The 24,219-nt window shown below is 35.1% G+C and overlaps 1 protein-coding gene across 1 annotated transcript in view; it reads left to right on the top strand.

Annotated features, from left to right (window-relative positions):
* The window catches only part of NBEA (neurobeachin), a 453,768-nt gene that overhangs the window by 279,222 nt on the left and 150,327 nt on the right, over positions 1 to 24,219 (top strand). The window contains exon 39 of the mRNA XM_083884753.1: positions 11,780 to 11,923. Within this exon, the coding sequence (XP_083740879.1) occupies positions 11,780 to 11,923 (144 nt within the window). The remainder of the gene's footprint in view (positions 1 to 11,779; positions 11,924 to 24,219) is intronic.

Genomic DNA, 24,219 nt, shown 5'->3' with positions numbered 1-24,219 from the left:
AATTCAAGTTTTTCACAGAGCTTAATAGGATATGAAAACTCTTCCCTCTAAATCTCCGTGCTGGGTTTCAAATGCTTTTCCTCTGAGATTTTTGGGTTATCCGGCATGACCTGGGTTTTAGCTGCTGTTATAGGTCTGAGCTCATAGATTTTACTGCAGAACTTGCTGGCTTTTTACCAGCAGTTAACATAACTACCTCTTTCTTCATCTGAAAGTATATGACCCCAGAATGTTCTTGAAGTCATGAAATTGGCCTGCAAAACCATTCCTGAGATCTAAAAATTGTGACCATTGTCATTCTTAAAATTCTAGCTGCGTTTTTTCCCTACCACAGTTAAATTTTCTTGTACAAAGAATACAAAATATCTGTCTGTTCTGCCAAATGAAAGTGAATAATTTACCAAACCCGGTAAATTTCTATAATGAGAATAGTTTTCAAACCCATGTAAACAATGTATTTGTTCTGTTTATACATTTCTATCTCTATTTGACAAAGAAATATAAGTTCTTGACCCATGAACATTCAGCGAATCTCATAGAAACATTTCAGAAGAATATTCTATCAGTGAAAATCTAATAATAGCCCTTCAGAGTCCTTCAAAGCTGAGTGAATGTAGGTCTTGGGACTCAGGTTTTAACATGTGCTTTTCTAAGTTCATATTTTCTATGCTTTAAAACTTTGTATTAAGGTATAACAGCACTTAAAAAAATCTCCTTTGGCAATAGTTTAAAACATAAAATACTCCCTTTCTAAATTTTCTCCACTCTTCTTATTCTTAATGTCTTCACTGCAGGATTCCATTCTCATCTTTGTATCTAAGTGGGAATATATATAGATCATTGATAATATATAAATTATATCAAAATATATAATTTGTGTTTTCTGCATTATTTCAGCAGGGCTGCAACCTTTGCATAAGGATAATTAGGAGATCATACTGTAAATCTAAAAAGACTGTCCTTTTTAAAAGATTCTTTACTGTCCTGCTCTTTCTGATGGTCAGTGAGAGACATGACAGGCTTTTTAGACAATGGGCTCGGGTTTTTGTGGGCCTCTGGGCTACTTACAAGGATTAAGTCAACAGAAGAAGAGTGTAGGAATCTGTTCACTATAGCTGATTCTTTGTCTTTCCCAAAGAAAAGGAAATAAAGGAAATAGATATGTACAGATTTTGAAAATAAAGGAATTAATTTTCAGAGACAGTATATATTTTAAGATGCCTGAGTATTTCTACTCATCTTTTTACATTGCATGACTTAACATTTATAACATAAAATGTATTTGTATTATATGACGGGAAAATTCTTGTAGAAATGTTATGTCTAGAGTAAGATTTGTACACAAGAAATGAAGATTTAGATATATATGCAATGGGCTATTCCATATCCTTACAAGTAGAGTGAATTCTTCAATACCACTTATTTTATGTGTTGCATTTTTTATAGTGTTAATTTAGAAATACACACAAAAAAGTAGCAGGGTAATGAAATAAACTAGATTTTCTTGTGAGTTTCAGTGTGGTGCAAGTTACAGGCAGAGATGAGGATGCACGTTGTGAAAGAAAACCAAATACATTTTATGGAAAAGTTCTCAAATATAGTACTAACCAGCAGGATAAGGAAGACCCCTTGTTAAGAATTCTATCAGCCAGCCTGTTATGCATGTTTCCAGTTGTTTAAATTTCTTTTTCATATCACATGCATTACATAATGACATGACTTTTTCCTTATCCTTACAGTGTGCCTAAAGAGTACATCTCCTGGTGTGTTTGCATAATACCCTAAACATCATCTACAACAGCTGAAAGAACTATGCATAAAACTTAAGTCCTTTTTTTGGTTACCCTTTTGCCAAATAGCACAAATCATTCAATCCTATGCTCTTAAAAAGCTGATCACATTGTCTAAATTGCATCTCAGCTCTCATCTAAATGTAAGATAATGCTGCCAGTGCCTGCAAATTCACTCTTTAACAAATGCATAAAAATTTTGCAAGTATCCCTGCAGTTGTACGCAAGGTTTGTGCTCTCTTGTAATATTTGTAAAGGACAATGAAAGATGTCACAGACCCCATGTGGCACCTTAATGGAAAGTGAAATAAAATAGTGCTCTGCTTTTTTCTTTACTGCTGACTGCTGCTAAGATTTCTGTGGGTTAGCTCTTCTTAATACACACTCAGGCCTTCTACCTGGGGCAGTGATTGCTGTTCACCCATTTCAATTATCTCATTGAGCTGTTTTAATGATAGACCCTCAGAATCTGCTTTGTCTCTCATGTCTTGTGTATCACTACTCTTTTACCCTTCATCTTCTGGTCTGCATGAAACAAGATGTTCTATAGCTGCAGCTATTTTTGCTGAAAAAAATTAAAAAGAAGTAATAATTGGGAAAAAAAAAAAAAAAAAAAAGAAAAAGAAAGTATAGAGTAAAATTCTGTTCCAAATCCAGAAAATAGCAAATCTTTGATTTAATTTGATATATGATTGCTATCTGGATAATAACTTTGATAGATAACTGCTGTTGTTAGATATTTTGTAGCTTGGAGGAGCTTATGTGTTTACAGCAGCCTGGTCCTAGCAGAGGAGCTGTCTGCTGCTGCTAGAGTGTTGTCCCTTAGCAGCTCTAAGATTTAAACACAAATATTCAAGTGTTGGAGCCACAATGAAGCCTCACAAATGTGTGTATCCTGTGGATGCTGCCGTTTGTCTGGTGCTATTGTAGGCATTGATCTATGCTGAAATAGAAGCAATTCTTCCCACCAGTTACTTTAGCTGCTGAGTGAAAATATGTAAACCAGTTCTGAAGGTGTGGCAGTCTATGTGAGGAAAAAATTGCATTTGGACAGATAAAAACCACAGTGCAGCACACTGAACCAGTGAGAATCTAGAAAGTAAATCTAGATGTTCTAATGACATTTTTATATTGACAAATTTATTATTTATATATAACATTGACAGTCCTTTAAAGAAACATTATGTTATGTGACATTATGTCATGTTTAGGAGAATATGTCTGTGTAAAAATCTGCATAAGATGGTTTTTCTGTATGGTTCAGAAGAGAAGAGTTCCACTTGAAAAGATTACCATTCCCAAAAACATAAAGTAATTTCACATATGTTGGCAAATGGGTCTCTCAAAGCACTGATCATGAGGTGTTGAAGCTTTCTTCTGTAAATAAGCAGTCTTGATAGAAATTGAAATAGTTGCATAACTGTTGGAATTACAATAACTACTATAAAAATTTTTAAACTTATTTCCTACACATTCATTACCTACACTAGAGAATAATTTTTTGTTTAGCTGTCCTGTTACGTCTCTGTACAGTGGCTGTTTCCAAAGAGCCAGTCTTTTTTGGATCTCAGAGCCAAAGCTTAACTGATGAGGGGCAAAATTGCCTCCTAGAAAAGACATAATCACTCATGGCCACAGGAGAGAATTAAAAACTTGTAAATGTGTAGTATGTGTTTTCTTTATAAAATATTCAGGTTTGGAGCAGTCACATAGTTTGGAGACTAATTTTAAAATATTAGGTAAGAGTTAGAAATGTTGGGGTACAGTACCCTGGTTTGGAAGGTAAGATCACATTTCATAGAATAATAGAGTAGCTTGAGTAGAAAGGGATCTTAAAGATAATGTAGTTCCAAACCCCTGTCATAGAGAGGGTTGCCACTTTCTTTTCATGGAATTTCATGAAATGCCATGGCATTTCTTTCATGTCACTGCATTATCAAGTGTTTGTATTTCCAAAGAGCATTTCATTTCTTTCCAAGGCTTTACCATTGTTAGCCTTTCCAATTATATATATATATATATATATATATTTTTTTTTTTTTTTTTTTTTTTTTTTTTTTTTTTTTCTTTTTCCTAATCAGGAAGCAAAATAAGGCCAGCATATGTGTGTGCAGTTCTTCAGTATGGAGTGTGCCAGTTTAAAAGTCTGACAACATTGATCCTGGCTTTAGGGTCTCCAAGCAGATAGTCAGAACATGTTTTTTCCTGGGGAATGTGTGCTTAGGAACTAATCTAAAACTTTCCAGACATAATCCAGGCCTCAACATTAAGACGTGACATAGGCATGTTTTTCACTTTTATGTCATCTTAAAAAGGTTTTATCAGATGCTTTGTCAAAAGCATAGAATGCCTCGTTTAGCAAATTTATTTCATTGTTTCATTATTGTGTCATACATATTGAAATTCAATCACCTTTTGTTTCTTGGCTTATTAATTAAATTTTTCTATTGGAATAGTTTGGTTATCCTCTTCAGTGGCCTGTCTTAAGGAACCTTTGTGTACATGTGAATATCTCGAATTAAGAATAAATGAAATTCCTTTTTGCTGTCAAAACCAAATTGTGAAAACACATTGCATGGCTTTGAAAATCAGTACACTCTATTAGCAGACCTGTCAATATAAAAAGTGCATTCCATTTCCACCTCTTGCTCTAATAACCTTTTCTATGTTACTCAGAGGCAGTTCACATAATCAGAGTATATTGTCAGCTTACTGGAGTTGGGGAAGCATGAAATGAAAATCGCGTTAATATTGATCCAATTCTCTTACTTGCAAGTGTCCTTGATGTCCTTTCCACTGAGCAATAACTGTTGGTGTGATGTAGATATTTTCCTCTCAGCTATTACTGTACTTTTTAAAAATGGCTAGAAACACACCTAGAAAAATTTTATTGCTTTTAATTATTTTTCTGTTGTATAATCTTTGCCTGTTGAAATTGTCCACAGAAGAATTTGATTTCTTTCTGCAATTTATCAAACTACAGTATATGCCAAAATGCTGCCCTTCAAACTATCAGGGATTTGTAAAGGTTGTCAGTCATGAAATATGAATCTATTCCTCTGTGTACAAGTTACAGTGGCAAACTACATCTTAATCCAAATACAAACATTTGACTGTTGTTAGTTCCCATTGGAGGGACTTCCTCTGGTTCCAGTCAGAATGGGGATTGCCTTTCATGAGCTTGAAATGCATTGGAACATTTGCTGGACTGGGAATATCTGACCCTGTCAGGCACTGGCTGTTTATGGTCAGTGCCGAATCAGTACAGGATTCCTCTCATACTCTCAGAAATCCTGAAATCTCAAAATGCATATAATGATAATCTTCACAACTTCTAAAAATAAATTTCATGACCACTATGAATCTCAGTTTTCCTATCTGGGAACCAAAAAAAAAATAAAAAGGGTCCAACATGGTATTTTAACGTTTATTTTTATGAGGGACCATTTTTATTAATATAAAACATTTTGAGTACAAGTACTTTTTTTAAAAAAAGCTCTCAGCCTCATCTGAGAAACATGTTCATTTTGGCCTCGCCTATGTTCCTAATCTTTTCATTGGCATAGGCTGTGTCAGTGTCGTTTTACAGCGCAAAACATCTGAGAATATGAAAAAGAAAAACATATAAAGCAGTTAAATATTTATTTACAAATTAATTATATGAAGAATATAATTTGGTCAGATATTAGGTATAAGAATTAGAGAAAAATGGATGGAATGTCTGTAATTAAACTTCCAGGTATTTATCCATTATAGAAAACAAAAATGTGATTTGATTTTACTTTTGGTAGAAGTAATTTCCAATACAAATATATGCAATTTTTAATTTCTATGCAATTTTCTTAGTTTTTCTTCCTCATTTCTTCAAAGATCCCTAATAATGAAAATGTGATTTAGATTTCTCTGGTTTTTATTAGATCTATTAAAACCAGCCTTTCTTTATCAACAGTCACTTCTCTGATTCTCTGGGGAAACTAAATTATATGCCAGTCAAAGCTGCCCGTTCCAGAAACACATTGCAATTTAAATAACAACCCCAGCAGGCACAGGTGGGGACAGCTTATTGCAGTTGGCTGTGATGTGCCAGCATTGGGCTGTTACGCAAAGCCAAAAATTCAGTCTCTTGTGCAGACTTAGGGATAGGCAGTGCACGTTTCCCATGGAGTGAGCACAGCCTGAGGAAGGCTGGCTCTGTAGTCCTGCAGAAAGATACTATGCTGAGACAGAGTGGTCACCATGTCGATGATTTAATCTTACTGGGTTTTGTAGAGGTCAGTTTACAGACTCCCAGGCAGCTGCTCTCCATAACTGTGACCGCTGCGCGGGTACCGGGGCCTAATCAAGTTACTGAAGATTAGCAATGAAAGCTTTCTGTATGCTAGAATACAGAAAGCAGGAAGATAGATTATCTAGCAAATCTTTTAATTTTTTTTCAATTATTATTGAATATAATATATATATATTCAATATATATTCAATATATTCAATAAATATATATTTTCAATTATTATTAGTTTGAATGAACAAAAAATGTTGATAATGGTGGTACATTTTCATTTTGTCCATAAATAAGCTTGGCTCTTCCTGTAAAAGTTAGTTTGTACAATAAAGGAAAAAATCTCTCTCAAGAAAATGCTTTGTTCTTCCAAACTCTATTGATAAATTATATTTCATCTATGATACAATTTCATGGTTTACATCATGAGCTGTCAGGTAGCCTCCTGTGAGGAACTAATTCTAAATTCCTTTATTTAATAAAGTAGTGGAAAACTACTTTATGTGATGAAAATTCAGCAAGAAAATCAGTGTTTTACAGAGCAGTACATACTGTAAGATCTGTAGGGAGTCAAAAGAAAGTTTACCCTTAAAACTTTCTGAGGAGAGTTAAGCTTCACAAAAACTCCACTTTAGCCACTATAAAAGAGAGCTTTTAATTAAATGCAGCGTTTTACTGTAAAGAGAACAGACTTTACTTATGTCAAATGCTCCTTTAGAAGCCACATAAAACTGTAAAAGACAGTATATGAAAAAGGTTTCTTATAGAAAAGAAGAACACCATCCCATGAAGCAGATTTCCAGATGTTTGGAAACATTAGAATTTCCTGTCAGTATATTTAGGTAACATTAAAATGAGGTTAACTTTCCATTCTGCCATCTCTCTTCAAAGATCAAAGAGCACTCACTACATAAATTGCCTTATCGGTAATTCGTTGAAGTAAACTATGGAAACAACTTTATAAGAAGCAGTAGTCTCCTTTTGTTGGCTACAGTATTACCAAGCAAACTTTTATTAAAATAATGATATTTTTAGCCTCATATTTTACTAAATGCATAAAGAAAAAAAAAGATAAAACACTATATTTGGATATATGGTGAATGAATAGAAGGGAGAGCTAGAAACTCCCTTGGTGTGTTCAAAAAATCATAGTAATTAGTTTAATTTTTCATTAAATAAGTACAAAAACATAAATCAATAATATATTGTGTTTGTACTGCTAATTTAAAAATTTTATTTAGGGACAGTTTCTGTTGCTCTGGACCCTTATGATGTCTTTAAAATGTAGATTGCATCCCTAAAACCTGTTGTGACCTACAGAACCCAGTAGGGAATTAATTGATTTAGTTGAAAATAGAGACTCAAAAATTCAGATAACATAATGAAAACACCCACCCCTGTTTCATGAAGTATTGCCTGTGTTAAATACTTCTAGTGGCTGTAGCTGAAAATTAACATGAGATTCTCCTGTTCTTCTTAAATAAATTATTTGGTTTTCAGGGGTTGTGGTAATGGGTTTTGTGGTGCTTTTGTTTTATGGTTTTGTTTGTTTGTTTCTTGGGTAGGGGTTTTTGGGGAGTTCGTTTGTTTGGTTTTTGGTTTGGTTTGGTTTTTTACTGCTTATATAGTTTCTGTTAAAGGAAAAGTAATGCCACTGGAAGAGAGATTAGTACATTCTTGGCAATATTGAACAAGTTTACTGTGCAGCTCATACAATCTGTCAGATGTATAAAATGCACACCTTCCCATGGATATTGAGGTTTTGTAGAGGAGTGTTAGTTGGTTTCTTTAATTTCTTTTAAAAGTGAGCTGTATCCAGTTATCCTGAAATGACAGTTTGTAACATGCACTTTTACAAAAATGATCAAACAGGTGTAATGAAAGAGGGATTTTTTAATAGTTTCCCTAGTCCTGTGCATACATTTTTTAAAAATATATTTGAGATAGAGCCTTGAAGTTTCAAGAAAGCAAGTCACCAAATTCAGCTGGACTTCAGTGCAATTTGAGAGACTTATTGCCTTCAAAATCTTTACAAAATGTAGTTTTAAGAAATACTTAGCTGCTTGCTTCAAGGCTCCTTTCCAAATCCCAGTCTATCCTTTGAGTCTATCCCTTAAAATATCCCTTAAGAAGGACCTTGATAAGGACAAGAACTGATAGCATCTGCCAATTCTAGTTCTGTGCCCTCCAGTGTCACAATGCTCCTTTCTGGAAATGACATCTAGTTTTATTTTTTCTTGTTTTAATGAATTTGAAAGATGTTCTAATTACATTTAATACAATTTCATTTTGTGTCTTTAAGACACAGGCTCCTTGTGTGCTTAAAGTTTTGAAATTAAATGTCTTGCCACAGTTTCAATTTCATAGTAATTTTCTTGAAGCTTTGAAAAAAAAAACCTGAGTTTTGATTTCTTTCCAACACACCGAAATATCAAATATTCATTTATTCATTTCTCTTTTTTATATCACTGTTAACAATAAGAGACATCGTTTTATGTCATATAATTTTTTATTCAGTTTGTTGTCTGGTTTAAAATAGACAAGTTGTTTTTCTTCTTACTCTTATTTGGAGAATTTCTCTTGTTTTAAAACCTTAAAAGTCATCTTGAAGCATAAAAATAGAACATCTGTGACAGATCTGTTTTGAACATATTTCACATTTCAGGATCCAAGGAGATCTGGTGGTCTGTGGTATTAGCTTGTTAATTTCTTGATGAATGGGTAGAAAGGCCACGAAGTGCACTCAGTACAGCGCGTCTTCCGAAGATAGATGATCTCAAATAAATTCTATTCCCAATCAGTTTTTGATTTGTTAGGTGTTAAACCGTTTCTTTGTAAGGACAGTGTTTACAAGCCTTGTAATGAGACAGCCCTGTGAGACCTTACTCTTCTTGCTGTAATTTTGATAAATGGAACTCTAATTCATAAAGGATATAGTGATTGAAGGGCAACTCCAGGTCCTGTACACTTTCATTTAGATAGATGTTTGGTACAGTACAGCAAAACTAAGGTGCACTCAACAGAGTGATAAATTTTAACAACAGCCATATACCAGAGGGTTTTTTTTCCACCAGGACAAAGAAAGACTATTTATTCATAGAGATAAATGTATTTTTAATATTATACACCAGAATGGGTTTTATATATATTTGTCTTGTGGCTAATCTCCAAATTTGCCAAACTGATGTAATGCCTTCTACACTACCATGTTTCTTACACCTGTGTCTGGCAATATTTCTGTAATCTGGTACACTCGCCACAACAGATTTAAAATACTTTGAATTTCAAGTTGTTTGGATGTAGTTTAAATATTAGTAATAATTTGGAGCTTGGGACTTTCTTCCTGGTAGTTTTAAAAATATTTTTTCATGCATAAATAATTTTATAGAATTGTCATTTATCAGTTACTGCAGAAGTGATTGACTCTTACTCCAGATTAGTACTTTTCAATTAGTTAATTTGGAGATTTTCACATTTTATAAAGCTCAGAAACTTACATAAAACTGATAAGAGCTACCAAAAAGGAAGAGAACTGTGTTTTGAGAGAACTGTGCTTTCTTCCTCCACCATGTTTGTTCATCTCAGGCCCGGTCTCCTCTGGTGCCGCATAACAGGAGTTATTATTTGTGTCAAATGATGCTCATCTCCCTTGCTATAAGCAGAAGTGTATCAAGATCCTGACCTACTGATTTAATATGCAGAACAATTCTGATGTAATGCAACTGAAAATCTGTTACAGCACATTACATGTTGTGGTTTCTCCCTAATTCCTACCATTCTTGCTTCTTTCTGTAAATAAGGAAGAAAAAAAAATACAAATCAACCAAACAAAAAAGAATCCAAAATTTGTATTAATACTGAAAACTTTTCCAACAATTAGTTGATTAAACCAGTTTTAAATTGGGCAAATATTTATAGTTAAGTAAAAACCTATGTAAGTGAGGTAATGATCACAGCCTAATAACCGAACGCAGCAAAACACAGCATATTAAAATACAGCAGCACTGTCTTAATCAGTATCAGAATGGTCCTAATGGAGACAACAGCAAACAAGTCCCTAATTTTGAGCTTGGTGAAAAAAAATGGGGTTTTGCTTACTTGTTTCCCTTCACCTTTTCAGAATTTCGAGATGTAGTTTCTGAAATAGCAATTGAGATAATAGCAGTAGTATCCTAAAGGTTAATGTTAGGCCATGTAAAACATGAGTTATCTCAGCTTGTGATGAAGTGGCATGTTAGCAGTGATCTTCAAACAGAGTAAACACACCCACAGAAAGATATGCCTCGAGCATTTTTATTTGTGTGGTGTGACTCTCCTGTGCACAAACTAATTAAAAGACTTTATCTAATTATAAGAGTAGGAGATAAAATCATAACATCTTCCCAACTGCTTGTAATAACAAAACTGCCTGATGCATCAATTCCATTCCATGTATCTATCTTCACTAACCTGTCTGCTTACTATATTCCTCTTAGTTGTCCTCTATTCTATGAAGAGAGGGCCATGAGTCTTACTGGATTTCACTTCAACATTTTATATCTGCCATAATAGTTTTCATCCTGTTTAAGTTCAGGCATTGTGGAAAACAAACAAAATCCACATGTGCATAATTTTGGCTATTTTTACACTCATTCTGTAGCTTAGTAGGAAACAAATTTCCAAATTATCCTACAAAAAAAAGGAGATAGTTGAAGGGGTTTATTTCTTGATTGACAGGAGTGGAGATGCCCAGGTCTTGTATGGTCCAAGGTGAAGATGCAGGGTTTTCTGTTTAAGAAAAAAAATAGAAATCTTTCTTGCCTTAGGCTGTTGTGAGTCCATAGTACTGGAAGTAAAACTTATGACCTCTTCCCAGCTAAGAAAGAAATACTATGAGGACGTCACAACAGTAACGTGAAAGGTATTCATGATATAAAACCTGATTATAATTCTGTTATTTGACCACACTAGAATTTATTTTTTACATCATAAGAATAAAACTGGGCAATTTCCAGTAAGATATTCCCTAAATGCAATAAGTTAAATCTCCTGCCATAAGGAACCATCAGGCTGAATAGAAAAAGCCAACTGTAGTCAAGAAAAATGAATATTATCCATGAAAACCTTTAGATAATTGGCACATATCCATGTACCGCCATTTTTACTGTGTTGCTTAAAAACACACACACAGATGTGCACCAAAGTTCCCTCATCATGCTTGTCTCTTTTTCAGTCTTTTCTGAATCTCTGCATAGCCTACCTTGTTGTTACTGTGTATCTGAGATAAACCAACTCCTACTTCACCATCCTGTCCCTCCTATCTGAAAAGACAAAAATCCCGAGAGATTTTGATTCCTGAAAGCAGCTTCTTTGTTTAAAGTAGGTGGCTTGTGCTCTCAGGTCAGTCAGAGTCAGGGCACCAGGAACCCAAAAGAAATTCCTGCTGAATTTGTTGCAGGTGGAAAACTAATGGAACAACATCGAACACAAAGTAAATAGCAATTATTAAAACCAGGAGAGTCTTTCTGGAAAAGTTTGTATTTTATTTGGGACAGGACAGAAAACAGAATAGGACTGCATATTTTGTAAATCTTAGTAAAGTTGTAGAAAATGCTTCTTCCTTTTTTTTTGATAGAGATGATTTATACTGTAATGTTTTTACTACTTGACTGTCATTGTTTTATATTTAAAATATTATTCAGGTAAAATCACAACATTTGTAACTTTTTTTTAGGCACTGAAGAGGATGTAGTGAAGTCAAAGAAAACTTTCCGAAGTCAAGCTGTAGTAAATCAGAATGCAGAAACAGAGCTCATGCTGGAAGGAGATGATGATGCTGTTAGCCTGCTCCAAGAAAAAGAGATTGATAACCTTGCAGGTAATTATACTTTTCATTAGAACTAAGATATTAGTCAAAAGACTCTTTTAAGCTTGTTAGTTCTTAAACTTTGTGGTAAACATCTTAATATTGACAGCTAAGCATAAAATCACAGATGAACAGATTCTTTGTTTTTCAGATTTTATCATTTCCTCTCTACTTCCCTGAGGTATGGGCAGTGATTGCAAAGCATTTGCCCATTGTACAGTCTTGAGTAGAGATGTGAGAAATAGCAATATCTCAAGTGTTTTTATTAATGAAGGTGACTTGTTGAAAAGTTTGTAAATACCAATGTGAAACCTCTCTTGTTTGTTTGTTTGTTTGTTTGTTTGTTGGGGTTTTTGTTCGTTTAAAACGTAAATGTGGACTCATTGCACAAGTCAGGGTTTTGTGAGTCAGAGTGTGCTTGTGCCTGATCCCAAGTGCCACGCAGCCTGTGCAGAGACACCTGCCCTTCTGCTGGCACCCATTTCTCTCAGTGATGGAGTTAAGTGGGATCTGTAGTATCTCAACCCATCTGTCACAGCGAGAGAAAAAGTTGCCTGTTTTAAGCAAGGACGAAGAGAGAATGGAGCTGTAACCAAGCTTTGAACTTTAGGAGTTAGCATATGAGCTGGGAATGAACCTTCTGTAAAATATGCACGAGAGAGACCTTCTGGTCCTTTCCTGGGTGAAAGAGGGCAGTGAGATCTGTTTCATCTGTCTTCTAGCAGCTTCTGTTACAGCTCTGTCTTAGAGGTGATACTAACTTTCCTGGGAAGTAGTCTGGGTAAAAAGGGAATGTTGAAAATTGCAAATGCACTCTTGTCTCAGATGGGATAAAACTGAGAAGTATGAAATGCTGTATAATTTTTTTTAGATTAATTTACTTAGGAGTATCTTTATTAAACTACTTCACTAAAGGAGAGTTTTGTGATATTACGATTTCTTCTGCATAACTGAATTTCTAAAACAGCTATCTTTGCTCCTGCACTTTCTTCTGATACCATAGAGAAAATAATGTAGCAAAGATAAGAGCATAAATAGATGATTAAAAAAATAAAAATAAAACCAAAGCAAAACAAACAAAAACTCCCAAAAATAAAAAGGCAAAAAAAACTCAACAACCACCTACATGGAAGATAATCTCATGCTTTAGAACTAGAGCAGAGCAGAGAGAGGGAAATCGATACTTTTATTTGGAAGCAAGCATCAGTATATGATTATCAGAGTTAGTATGTCACTCTGCTTGCTTTCTCAATCTGCAGCTAACTGCTGCTGAGACACTGTTGTCTAAAGTCAATAAAGTAGTGCATCAAGCAAGACCATGAGTGGGATAATTTGATCAATGTCCCTTTTTCTTTTAGAAAGAAAACTCAGAACTGCTCTGGCAAAGTTCTTACATCTAAGAAGAGTGCTTCCAACTAAATATGCATACAGTAGATTAAAAATATGTTTAGAGGCTGAAATATGCATTTTAATTGAAATACTGATTAAAACTACAAAGAGCACATGAGAAATTCTTACCCAATCTGGAAAATCTCAGTCAGATATGAAGTTCTTTTCTATGCCACAATGCTGACATTTCATTCAAATGCACTGATGCTGTACTATTCCTATAGCTACATCACTCTGCAAAATCCTAGTATTTCAATGTCTCCTTAAGAAATGATGTGAAATTTATCTTTTTACTCAAGATTGCTGCTGGATGGCATCCCTTGCTCCCTCAGGACATGGCACAGTCATTCTAGTCCTTTGCTTTTACCATTTGTAAAACTGGTAGATATTGTCAATATTGCAAAAGCAGAAATAGAAAGTGTAAAAAAAAAAAAAACCAAAAAACCCTTTGAGATACTGACAGGATGCCCTTGTGTTCCCTATCAATGCTAACAGAGCAAGCAAGCAAACTGCTTCCAAGTGTGGTGAGGTGATGTGATAATGATTCCATATGGTACCAAAACCTGTGAGATTCTCAAAAAGAACCCACGCTCCACTATCTCAGTTTTACTATCAGATTAACTGCAGCCTTTGCTACTCATCTCTCACTTGTCTTTGGAGCTGATGTTGAGAGTTAATGGTCACACACAGTATCATACATGTCTTCTGTAAATTTTGTATTGGTAAAAAACCCTGAATCCCACAATACCCTTTCTTTAGCTGCTGATTTTGCATACAATGATGTCACTGGTTTTCCCAGTTTTCAGAATATAGAATGTGGCTCTGAAACTTGAGTTCAATAACTGAAATCAAGAAAAGCAGTAGGCAAAGAAGGTGGGGATTTTGCCTAGGAAGGTTTGAACAATCTTTGGCAGCTCTCAAGAGCAGGTCCCAATAAAGCCACACTGTCTGTTCTTCTCTAATTCTGAAGAGTTATGTACATTTAGTACATGATCTGGAAATCTTTGAGATCGATTTTGTTATGGTATAGCACAGCATCATTCTAGTTACTGCTCCAAGTGAAATGACACATAGGAATTTCTATATTCAGATATGCCTCCAATTTAACTTTAAAGCTTAAATCAATTCAAACCTGATTTACAACGATTTGGATTGTCTCAGTAAGAGATAGGAATTAAACAGAATCTTTATAAACCAGGTTTCAATTGATTTAAGATTGTCCACATTTAACTAAAACAATTTAGCATTGTTTATTCCATGAAACTAAGGCACATTTTAAACAGATGAGGCCTTGGATTTTAGAAAATTTTAAACTAAGAGGATATAAATAATACAATATTTTGATTTGCGAACTTAAAACTGAAAAAAAAGGAAAGTTTGAAACACATTGAGATTGTTCATACTAAGTTATCTGTACATACCTTTTGTTCCAGAGACTCTTTATAGTTTTTCATCAGCCATGTGGCACAAATCAATGTAAAGTTTGCTTTGATAGATTGCATATGGGATGGAGAATTTTTAAATAATTATGGCCTGAATATTTTATTATATAATCTTATGTATACATTATTCCATATGTTGCAATTGCAGTTGGTCAGATTTCGTTATATTAAATAACATTTTCATAAAATATGAAAATCTGATTCCATGTTATTATGGTTTTAGGATTATGACTTATAAGTTTGCATCACAATTTTTAGCAAAATCAGTATTGAAACTGTCTTACAGTATGAGATATCAAAAGACATTGTTCTTGTTTTAGCATTTATGTATTAAAATATTTTACGTGTTTCTATTTCAGTTTTACCTCCTTTTCTTCCCAGACTGTTCACTTCAAGAGGCAAGTCACATCTCTGTTAGAACTAATGATTGAGATAGCCCAGTCAATTTTAACAGTTTCCTAATATATTGTGAATGTCTGGGTAATACCATCAAATCCACTGTAGTGACTTGATATTACTAACTCTTGTCTTTTTCCATTTATATTTCCTAATGCTTTAGTAGGGCTCTTAAATACTTATCTTTTCTCTTAAGATCCTGAGAATGTAAATTTGCTAACAGTTTGTCTCCTGCTTAGTAGGTGATTTTTTCAAAATGAAAAATATGTGGGTGTTTTCTAATACTATAAATTTGCATTTTTACAGGAAGGTATGGTCTAGTAGATATGCAGTTTTAACAAAGTTTGTTATTTGGGTTGGGGTTTATTTTTAGAGCACTAATCTTGCATTAAAATAGGTCATTAAAAAAATAAATGTTGATGTACTCAGGTTTTATGAATTCTATATTTTAGGAAGACGTTCTCTTCTCTTTGTTGTGAAGATGCATTTCGCTTGCTGAGACTTGTCTGTGTGCGTTTGAGAACAGAATTTAGCCTTAATGACATTTTTGAAAGATACATGTTTTTAACTGGAGCACATTTCATCTGTTTTGTCGTGGAGCTGGTGACAGCAACAAATATGCACCACCCAAGCAAGTGATCCTTGATGGAGTCTTTTGCTACTCTCTAAAAGAGTATTTTCTAGAAAGAAAGAAAGGAAATAAAAATAGGAGGATATGATGCTTTGAGTTATTTTAGGAAGACAAAGGGCTTTGGCAGGCATCTGGTTACTTGCGTGGGCTCAATCAACTCAGAAGCTGACTTCCTCATCAGCCATGGTGAGTTACAGCCTCACAACACTCTTGCAAGAAGAAATACATGTTATTTGCTCTGTTATATGAGCAGATTGAGCAACTCATCCAAATAAACACAAGGAAAGCCACTAACTGCCTGTAATGAATTTTAGTCTCATTGTATTGTAGCCTTCGCTACAGAATCTTCCCTTCTTCTTGGACATCTGCCTTGAGGTGGAAGGAGCCTCCCCCCAGTGCAAATGGGCCAGGAATTTTGAGACAGATGCAGCATCCCCGCACTAGCATAACTTTTAGCAACTTTGAACTTCAGAGTAGAAATATTTCTAGAAAGCAGCACTATTACTGATAAACAAGAGCTGATCTTCCATCTGAGCCGGCACGAGTAGCGAGTCCACACTGCCCTGAGGGCTAAATGTGAAAAGCCTTTTCTCAAGACTCCTTGGGATTGTGCTGAGTGTATTGACTTACTGCCCTGTGCTAGGGAACACATTAGGTCAGGGGGATTTGACAGCTTGTATTATTATTAATGAGATATAAGACCTTTCACTTCCAGTTCATCTGTTTGAAGTCCAGACAAAACTGGAGGTACCAAACATTATCAACATCTGTTTTGTGACCTATGCAACATAAGCCTTTTGTCTCATTTCAGACAAACTAACAGAAATCATCATAATTTTGACCAATTTCCAAATGAAAAAACATTTGATGCTGTCATTAGAGGAAATTGGAATAGTGCCAAATGTTGTACTACATAGAGTTACAATTAAAGTTCTATAGCAGTATAAAGAAAAATTTTAAAAAGAAAAATAATTTAGCCCATGGGGAAATTTTCTATTCCAGGTTTTAACAAACAGCTCATTTACATTTCTGAAATTATTTTGAAGTCTTGCATAGGACCAGATGCAGCAATAAAAACACTAACACATCAAGGAACTGCATCTAAAGCCACAAAAAAAAAAAAAAAAAAAAAAAAAAAAAAAAAAAAAAAAAAAAAAAAAAACCACACTTGCAAAATAAGTATCTTTTATGGGAAACATATATTTTTGACTCATCTTTGGATGTATAATATGCATTTCATATTTATACACATATATTTTGAGTTATGGTAACATTTCTTTTGGCCGAAGTCTAATATGGAATTTTCTTTACAAGAGTTGACCAGTGTAGACAATCTCTGGTAAGCAAAGCTGTTTGAAACTTTTTCTTACCTATTTCAAAGAAGTAAAGGAGAACCATGTTTTCTTCTGTTGCCAATCTCAAAATGTTAATGATATACGTAGTATTATTTCTATTGCATTTGTTAATGGACAAAACAGTTAGACAAACAGAAGATTTTCTTAATTTAAAAAAAATTTAAAAACAACACAAACTTGAGCCTCTACTGAGAAGGCAGATTTTTAAATTATTAGATTTTTCAGGCATATAAAAATAATCTGTTTGAGGCCAAGCAGAGAAATTTTTGTTGCATTATCTGCTGTTAGAGCAATGGATTGAAAGAAAGGACCAAATAGCATTGCTATTGTCTCCAGCAGTGACCACAGCCTACTCAGGAGGTTTAGGGGTAGAGGAAAAGAATCATCTTCATCCTTCTCCCTCCTGGAGAACAAAGCACGACAGTTGTTCCAAGGGTGATCTCATCTTCCCTCTCCAACCCTTCTCCTCCTTTCCTGATGTGCCCTCTCCTGTGAAGCTGGGAGAGCCCTATTGTCCATCACATTCTCTCCTTCTCCTGCAGCAGTTGCCATCCACACACCAGTGGCTCTGATAGTCTGGAGTGGCCCAGGACAGAAAGCAGCAACCATAAGGGAAACACAAGGACTGTAGCAAGTACACAGTGGTGCTTCCTAATAACTCTCTCTCAGTCTCTAACAGCTTGAACCTCCAGAGGTTCCAGAGCCAGAGGTAGTCGTTATTTGCTTGCTTGCTTCCTTCTTTATTTCTTTCTTTTTTTCCTTCCCATTTTGTCTCTCTCTTCTCTCTCTTACTTTCCTTTTCTCCCTGTCTGGAGGTAGCTAAGGTACCCCAAGCTTTGCCATACTTTATGCTTTTTTTCTTTAAGAAAGTATGTATGTGTATTGTGCACACACAAATAAGTCAGTTAAGAAACAAATGTAAATGCTTCAATAGAAAATGCAAAAAAGTTTTAATATTTCTCCTAATTTTTCAAGTTTCCATAGAAACTCTTCACTGAATTCAGCATGCACTACTAAGTAGGTTTTTTTTTTCCTTTCAAACTTCATTATTATTGCAAATTAGCATTCAAGATACTAATTTCATTGGGGCAGTTGCTTGTCTGGGAAAGTGACAGGAATGTGGAAGAAGAGTGATTCTATTTCCCATTCTACTATAGATACGTAACCACATAAGCCTTTTACTTCCAAACATGGAAATTTAATTCAGCCAGATTTCCGTAGTTTCTGTTTTTTATGTATTCAGATTTTGATCCTCAAGTCTAAGTATAAAAAGAAAAACATATTTTTATGAGTTTAATTTGGAGTATAGATTCAGGCATAAACGGAAAACAATTATACTTTTGATATGTAGTTGGCTTTCACACTGAAAAAGGCCCAGAGTTTCTATAACATACTATTTTTAGACAGCTCAGTGTTTATTCTAATAATTTTTTCCATATTACTATCCAAAATAGCTTAATATTTTATAAGGTGGTTGTCAGTCACATATGATAGTGCTCCTAAGCACAGTTTTGAAGAACTCTTCTCTTTGTACCTTAGTACATTCACTCTAAGTCTGGCCATCTTCAGCTTTTAAAATGGTAGCCAGATTTCCTGCTTTCCAAGCTTTAAAATTAAAACAGTTCAAACTCTGTTGGTTTGTATTTATGAGTGGCTCTGAGAGTGCTTCATGTGTTGTTACTGTCCACTGATACCAGTCTATTTAACTTTTTTTCCCACAACTTGCAAAACTCTTTTTACTTGAAATTTCTAAGGCTGCAAAATTAAACTACAGTGGAGCCTATGACTTTAGAGGCTTGTAGCTTCTCCCTTTTCCTGAGGTACCACGCCCTGGATGGAACTGGAGGGTTAATTCATGAGAGGTCAAGCTGATGAGCTACCTGATATATAGGAGACTATGGAAAGAGAGGCCTAGACATAAGGAAACTCCACCATTCTGCATCTTATTACATCTTCACTATGTAATTGCTTCCCTTGAAAAAATCCATTTTTTCTTCATAGGAATGTATTGGGACTGACCCGTCATGGATGAGTTGAAGGAATGTATCCAGAACTCTACTGACAGTATCTATGTTTAAACTGAGCCCTTTCATTGACCTTTGGACAGATTTTTTTTTTTTTTTTTTTTTTTTTTTTTTTTTTTTTTTGCCTTTCTTTTCTTCCTTTTGTTAAAGAAGCAAATTAAAAGATCAGTCAAAAAGACATTTTTGTTAGTATTGGTTAAATTAACCAGAAATTGTACCAGAGTCACCCTCATCCCATGCTTTTAACTTGGCTTTCTACAGAAACAAGGTATATGTTAGTAGACTCTGTCAGTCACTACCTTTGTAGCTTCTAAACCTGGAAGCCATTTTGAACAAACTTTTAAACAGAAGTAAAGACTTGAGAAGCAATAAAATCCTGGCAATGGAATCAAGTTGTTAAGGAAAAAAGCCTGAATGACAGAGCCTGCCACATCACTTCTCCTTTCAGTATGTACCAGAGGATCTTTGTGGAAGACTCTTCTGAATTACCCTAACTGTGGGAATGCAATACGTGCAGTTGACATGGTTGCACTAGAGTTGGTTGTGGTGTTGTTTAGAAATACTCATATTTTCACAAAATTTTGAAGTTAACAACTGTTGCATCTCAGGTGATTTTTCCAAACATACCTGTCAAGTTATATGCTGATCAACAGCTTATGTCTTTATTCCCATACAGATATAGGAGTTACTATCCATATGAGTGAACTTTATCACAAGCTATCTGAACATAATATTTTTTTCACTATGTTCTCAAGAAATACAAGATGTACAGTTTATCTGAAGAGCTTTTCCATAATGGAGACTGGAAGGAATGAAAGCTGAAGGGCTTATTCCTAAGCAATTGAGCCCTATGGGCATGACAAGGTACACAAACTGGACTGTGTGAGATACTTGTCAAGTCTGGTTTGCTCAGACTGGCATCTGGGATTTGATCTCTTGTGTCCCTGACTCATTAGCTGGAGTTCCTCTTTCAGTGATATACCATTATAGCAGGCTTTTCTCTCTGCTTTCTCCTTTCTTCTTTAAATGAACATTAAACATGTTCTCCTTTTGAACATTAAATATGCTTTTCTAAGGTGTATTTTTTTTCTATTGCTTTTTGATTAAATAGCTAGCTATAGTGGCTCTCTCAGAGAGAAAAATTGTTACTGATATGGGTGTGTTCAGCATCACTTAAGGTTTTCTAGGTTGAAAAAGTATCTTAAGCTTTACCTGAATGAGGAGGGAGCTAGTGCAAGTCCTACTGCATCAGTGTAGAATACTCACATCTGGATGCATTGCTTAACAATCAAGTTCTTAAGTTTCTAAACCATCTTAATTTACTCAGTCCTTCCAAGGTATAGCTTCAGGCAGAGCACACTGTATGAATCTGATTTCGAAGTGGCAAATGTGTGCATTGCAGTAGTGAGGTCCCTATCCCAAATATTTACATTTCTGGCCAGGTGTAAATCATTAAGGGGAGTCTTGGCTATTATTAATACCTGATCTGGCATCTGGCAGGTTGGTGCTTGGGCATGTCCTGGAAAAATGTTAAAGCCATGTTAGCCATTCAGAATGTCAGCACAGTTCAAAAGTTCCTCATGCGTGCCACAGAGTAAATCTGATTTTACCTGCAAAAGGAGGAAAACATTGCTTTTCTGAGTTACTTTAGGCTGTTAGACACAGCTAATTGTTCCATGGGACCTTCAGTGAGTGGTTCAGGAAGACTGACTTTGGTTTCATGTTGAGTTTGTCTTTGCATATTCTCTAACTGTTCTATTAAGTAGTTGCTTTCTATCACTCTTGGAACAATATAAAGAAATAGTAATTTCTAGGAATATTAGGAGGCATGTTTTCCCTCAGGAAGAAGCACTATTTTATATTTTTCTTTTAATGAGATCAGGAAGGTATAGAATAAAATAATACTAATTTACCTGTGAAAGTGCATATGTCACTTAATTCAAATATATGAGTTTGTATATGTTTAAGATAAAGTTACTTTTTTTCTTCTCAAGGAACACTATCTTTATTTTAACAATCTCATCAAAACTATGTAATTCTTTCTTACTATTTTATTCACAATTACAATATGTAAGATGGTTTTTACTTACATTTTCTTTTTAATCAAACACATTTGCTTGCTGTTATGGCAACCACTTAAGAGAATTGAGTTGCTGTAATTGTTTAGTGATTGTTGTTGAAAAAGACCATTTTAGTTGATCTTTGATGTTGGTAGTAGTAGTGCTGCATGCTTTATGGAGGAAAGAGGGGGAAAGTGGGGAAAATCTTGAATATCAGGGCCTATCCACACTGGCTATGACATTTAAACAAGCAAAAAAAGTCAATCCCACTCTCACAATGTGAAACATATGATTGTGCAGGAGTAAAAAGCCAAGAAAATAAGCTTGGATATCTCTGAAAATTGGGGAAATGAATTTGGGATACAAGATTATAGTCATATTTAGACTTTGGATTCTGATTTTTGTTTTCAAAAAGTTGTGCAAATTATCATTAATGAAACTCTTGAAAATGATGTGTAAAGGGAGCTGTATATGTACATTCTCATAAGGGCCTTGACTTAAGTGAAGTTACTGCCTTCAAGTATTCGCTGTAGCGGAGAACAAATTGGGGGCAGCCATCCTCATGTAAGTTCAATACATTCACTGCAGAAATCTTTTTAAGGGGTAGTTTGGATCAGATTTATGATGACAACGGGGACAAAGACTAAATTCCGTGAGTTGTTTAGGAATCTTACCTTGTTTACTTGTTATTTGCTTGGCACTGCATGTGTTATATTAGATGTTAATTGATTGAAATATTTTTCAGACTAAAGAGCTTTTCCCAAAGGATTCTGGTACCTATATCTCTTTTTATTTCCATGCTATGTGACTTTCATTTGAAGAAACTGAAGTTTTTGTGTGCTTGTGCATGTGTAACATCTAAGGTTTTTTTTTAAGTATAAGGATTTTTATACATTTCAAATATCACTCAGTGCTAGATACACCTGGCTTTACATTTAAAGTGCTGAGGAAATTTCATTTGTCTTATTTCAGGTACCTTGTGAGTGATTTGTATTTATTATTCTTATTATCTAAATTCTTGTTTAAGGGTCATATCAAATTACAAAATGTAATTTATGCAATCTATTTTACATAGTGAAAGTATTCGTTTCAGTTAATCTGTGTTGAATATATGTATATGAAAAAGATCTAGATTTTTTTTCTTTTAAACTAGCATCAGTTAAAAATTAAATATGCCAACATCCACCTTTTTTTTTTCAGAGTAATTACCAGTAGATTGTAAAATTAAATTGGTTGAGCTGAGTGGATATGTTTTAAAAGTACTTGTCCCAGCTAATACTTTTTTTAATGGGTAATCACCAAAATTTTATTTTAAAAGTTGGACTTTTAGGCCTGTGGCAGATAAATTTCTTTCTTTTGTAATTCAGCATAAAAAAGTATATACTTTATCCTCCTTAGGAGTAAATGTGCCCAATCTTCTTAGCAGACATACCTCCAGTGTAATTTTTAGGCTCATGAATGTAACACATGTTTAGCTCTTACAGCTAAAAACGACAGTTTATGAAGATGAAAATGCTTGAAATAATAAGTTCAAAATATCACTCTTTAGCAGCTTTCCTTAAGAGCTGTAGTTTTACTGATATTGCATTAGCAGATAGGAAACTTTTAAACCTAACAGAATTCTTCACTTGACTCGATTTGCTTTACTTGAACTTGAAAATACAAAAGCTAAGTTACAACAACAGGGAACGAAGTCTCTGTTTAACAGAAATTGCGCAGGGCAGCAGGGGAGTTACATTCTGCTTTTATTCATTGGGACTCTTCTAATTTCACAATCATTTACTTTTGGAAAGAAAATATTATTTTAAAAGGTAGATGCACGGTAGAGTTTATTTTAGAAATGTGAATCACATGTGCTGGCCACAGGGATCAGGCAAAAGGGAAAATTCACCATTTGAACAGATTGTTAAACCTGTGGGTCTCAGGAGATTTCTGGTCTCAAGTGAGTTCTGGTTTTAAGGCCAGAACTCCTCTGGTAGGTCGCTGCCTTTCTGTCGCGGGCACCCCCATCGCTTGGGAGAGCTGTGGAAGAGGCAACGAAACCATCCATAAAGAGAGATGCTTTTGATTAGAGCCCCAAGAGCGGATAAGCACCCTAGACGAGGGCTCCCTCCACAAACTCCAGCTTGCTGGGCGCAGCTAGGAAGCCACAGGTTGGCTTTTGCCCCGGAGCGGGCAGGGAAGCGCCCTCGGTGCCGCCTGCGGCTCCTGCATCCTCGGCTGCGGCTTCTGCGGGCTCCTCTCCCTCGGGCAGCGCAGCCCTGCCCCGGCTGCTCTGGGGCCGCAGCCGCGCTGGAAATGAATATTTACATCCCCTGGAAAAGAGCAGCTCGCCACCGCCGAGGGGCCGGGCGGAGGCTGCAGCCGAAGCTTGTTATCCTTCCCGAATGCGAATGAGCCCGTCCCAGGGCTCTTGGCTCAGGTGTGCTCAGCTTTTGTTTCATTACATTATCAATTGAGTTTGGAAAGGAGAGCCGGAGCTTCCCGATAGCTTGGTGCCATATGGAAAAGCTGCACTATTTTGATTTTGCTCTATGTAAACATTTTAATATCGGATCCTTAAAATCCAGACGCTATCCCAAAGGGGATTAAAACATAATCCTCTCTCTCTATAGCTGTAGTGGATTAATTTGGTATTCTCTCAGTGGCTGGCTTGCTCCCTGAAGGCTACAACAAAAAGACTCAGTGCTCCTTAAACATGCTATGGAATTGGAAGTTGTAATTGGAGATTTCCAAAGGACAAGTGTAAAAATGAAACACTGCTAATACATTTTTATTATTATTTTGTGCTTTAAGTAGAGAAAAAAGTCTGTAATTTTTTTTTAAATTTAGTTTGAAAACCCCCTTTTCCTGAAATCCCATAATGTGACTGTTATTTATTTTGTTTTTCTGGGGTTTTTTGTTTTGGTTTGTTTGGGTTTTTTTTCTTTCTTCGTTTAGGGTTTTGTTTTTTTAGGGGGGTTGGTGGGGGTTTTTTGTGGGGTTTTTTTGGGTTTTTTTTGTGGGTTTGT

Source organism: Zosterops lateralis, assembly GCF_965231275.1.
Source record: "Zosterops lateralis genome assembly, chromosome: 2".
Taxonomy (NCBI): Eukaryota; Metazoa; Chordata; class Aves; order Passeriformes; family Zosteropidae; genus Zosterops; species Zosterops lateralis.
The sequence above is the reverse complement of the archived record's forward strand: the minus strand, read 5'-3'. Positions and strand labels throughout refer to the sequence as shown.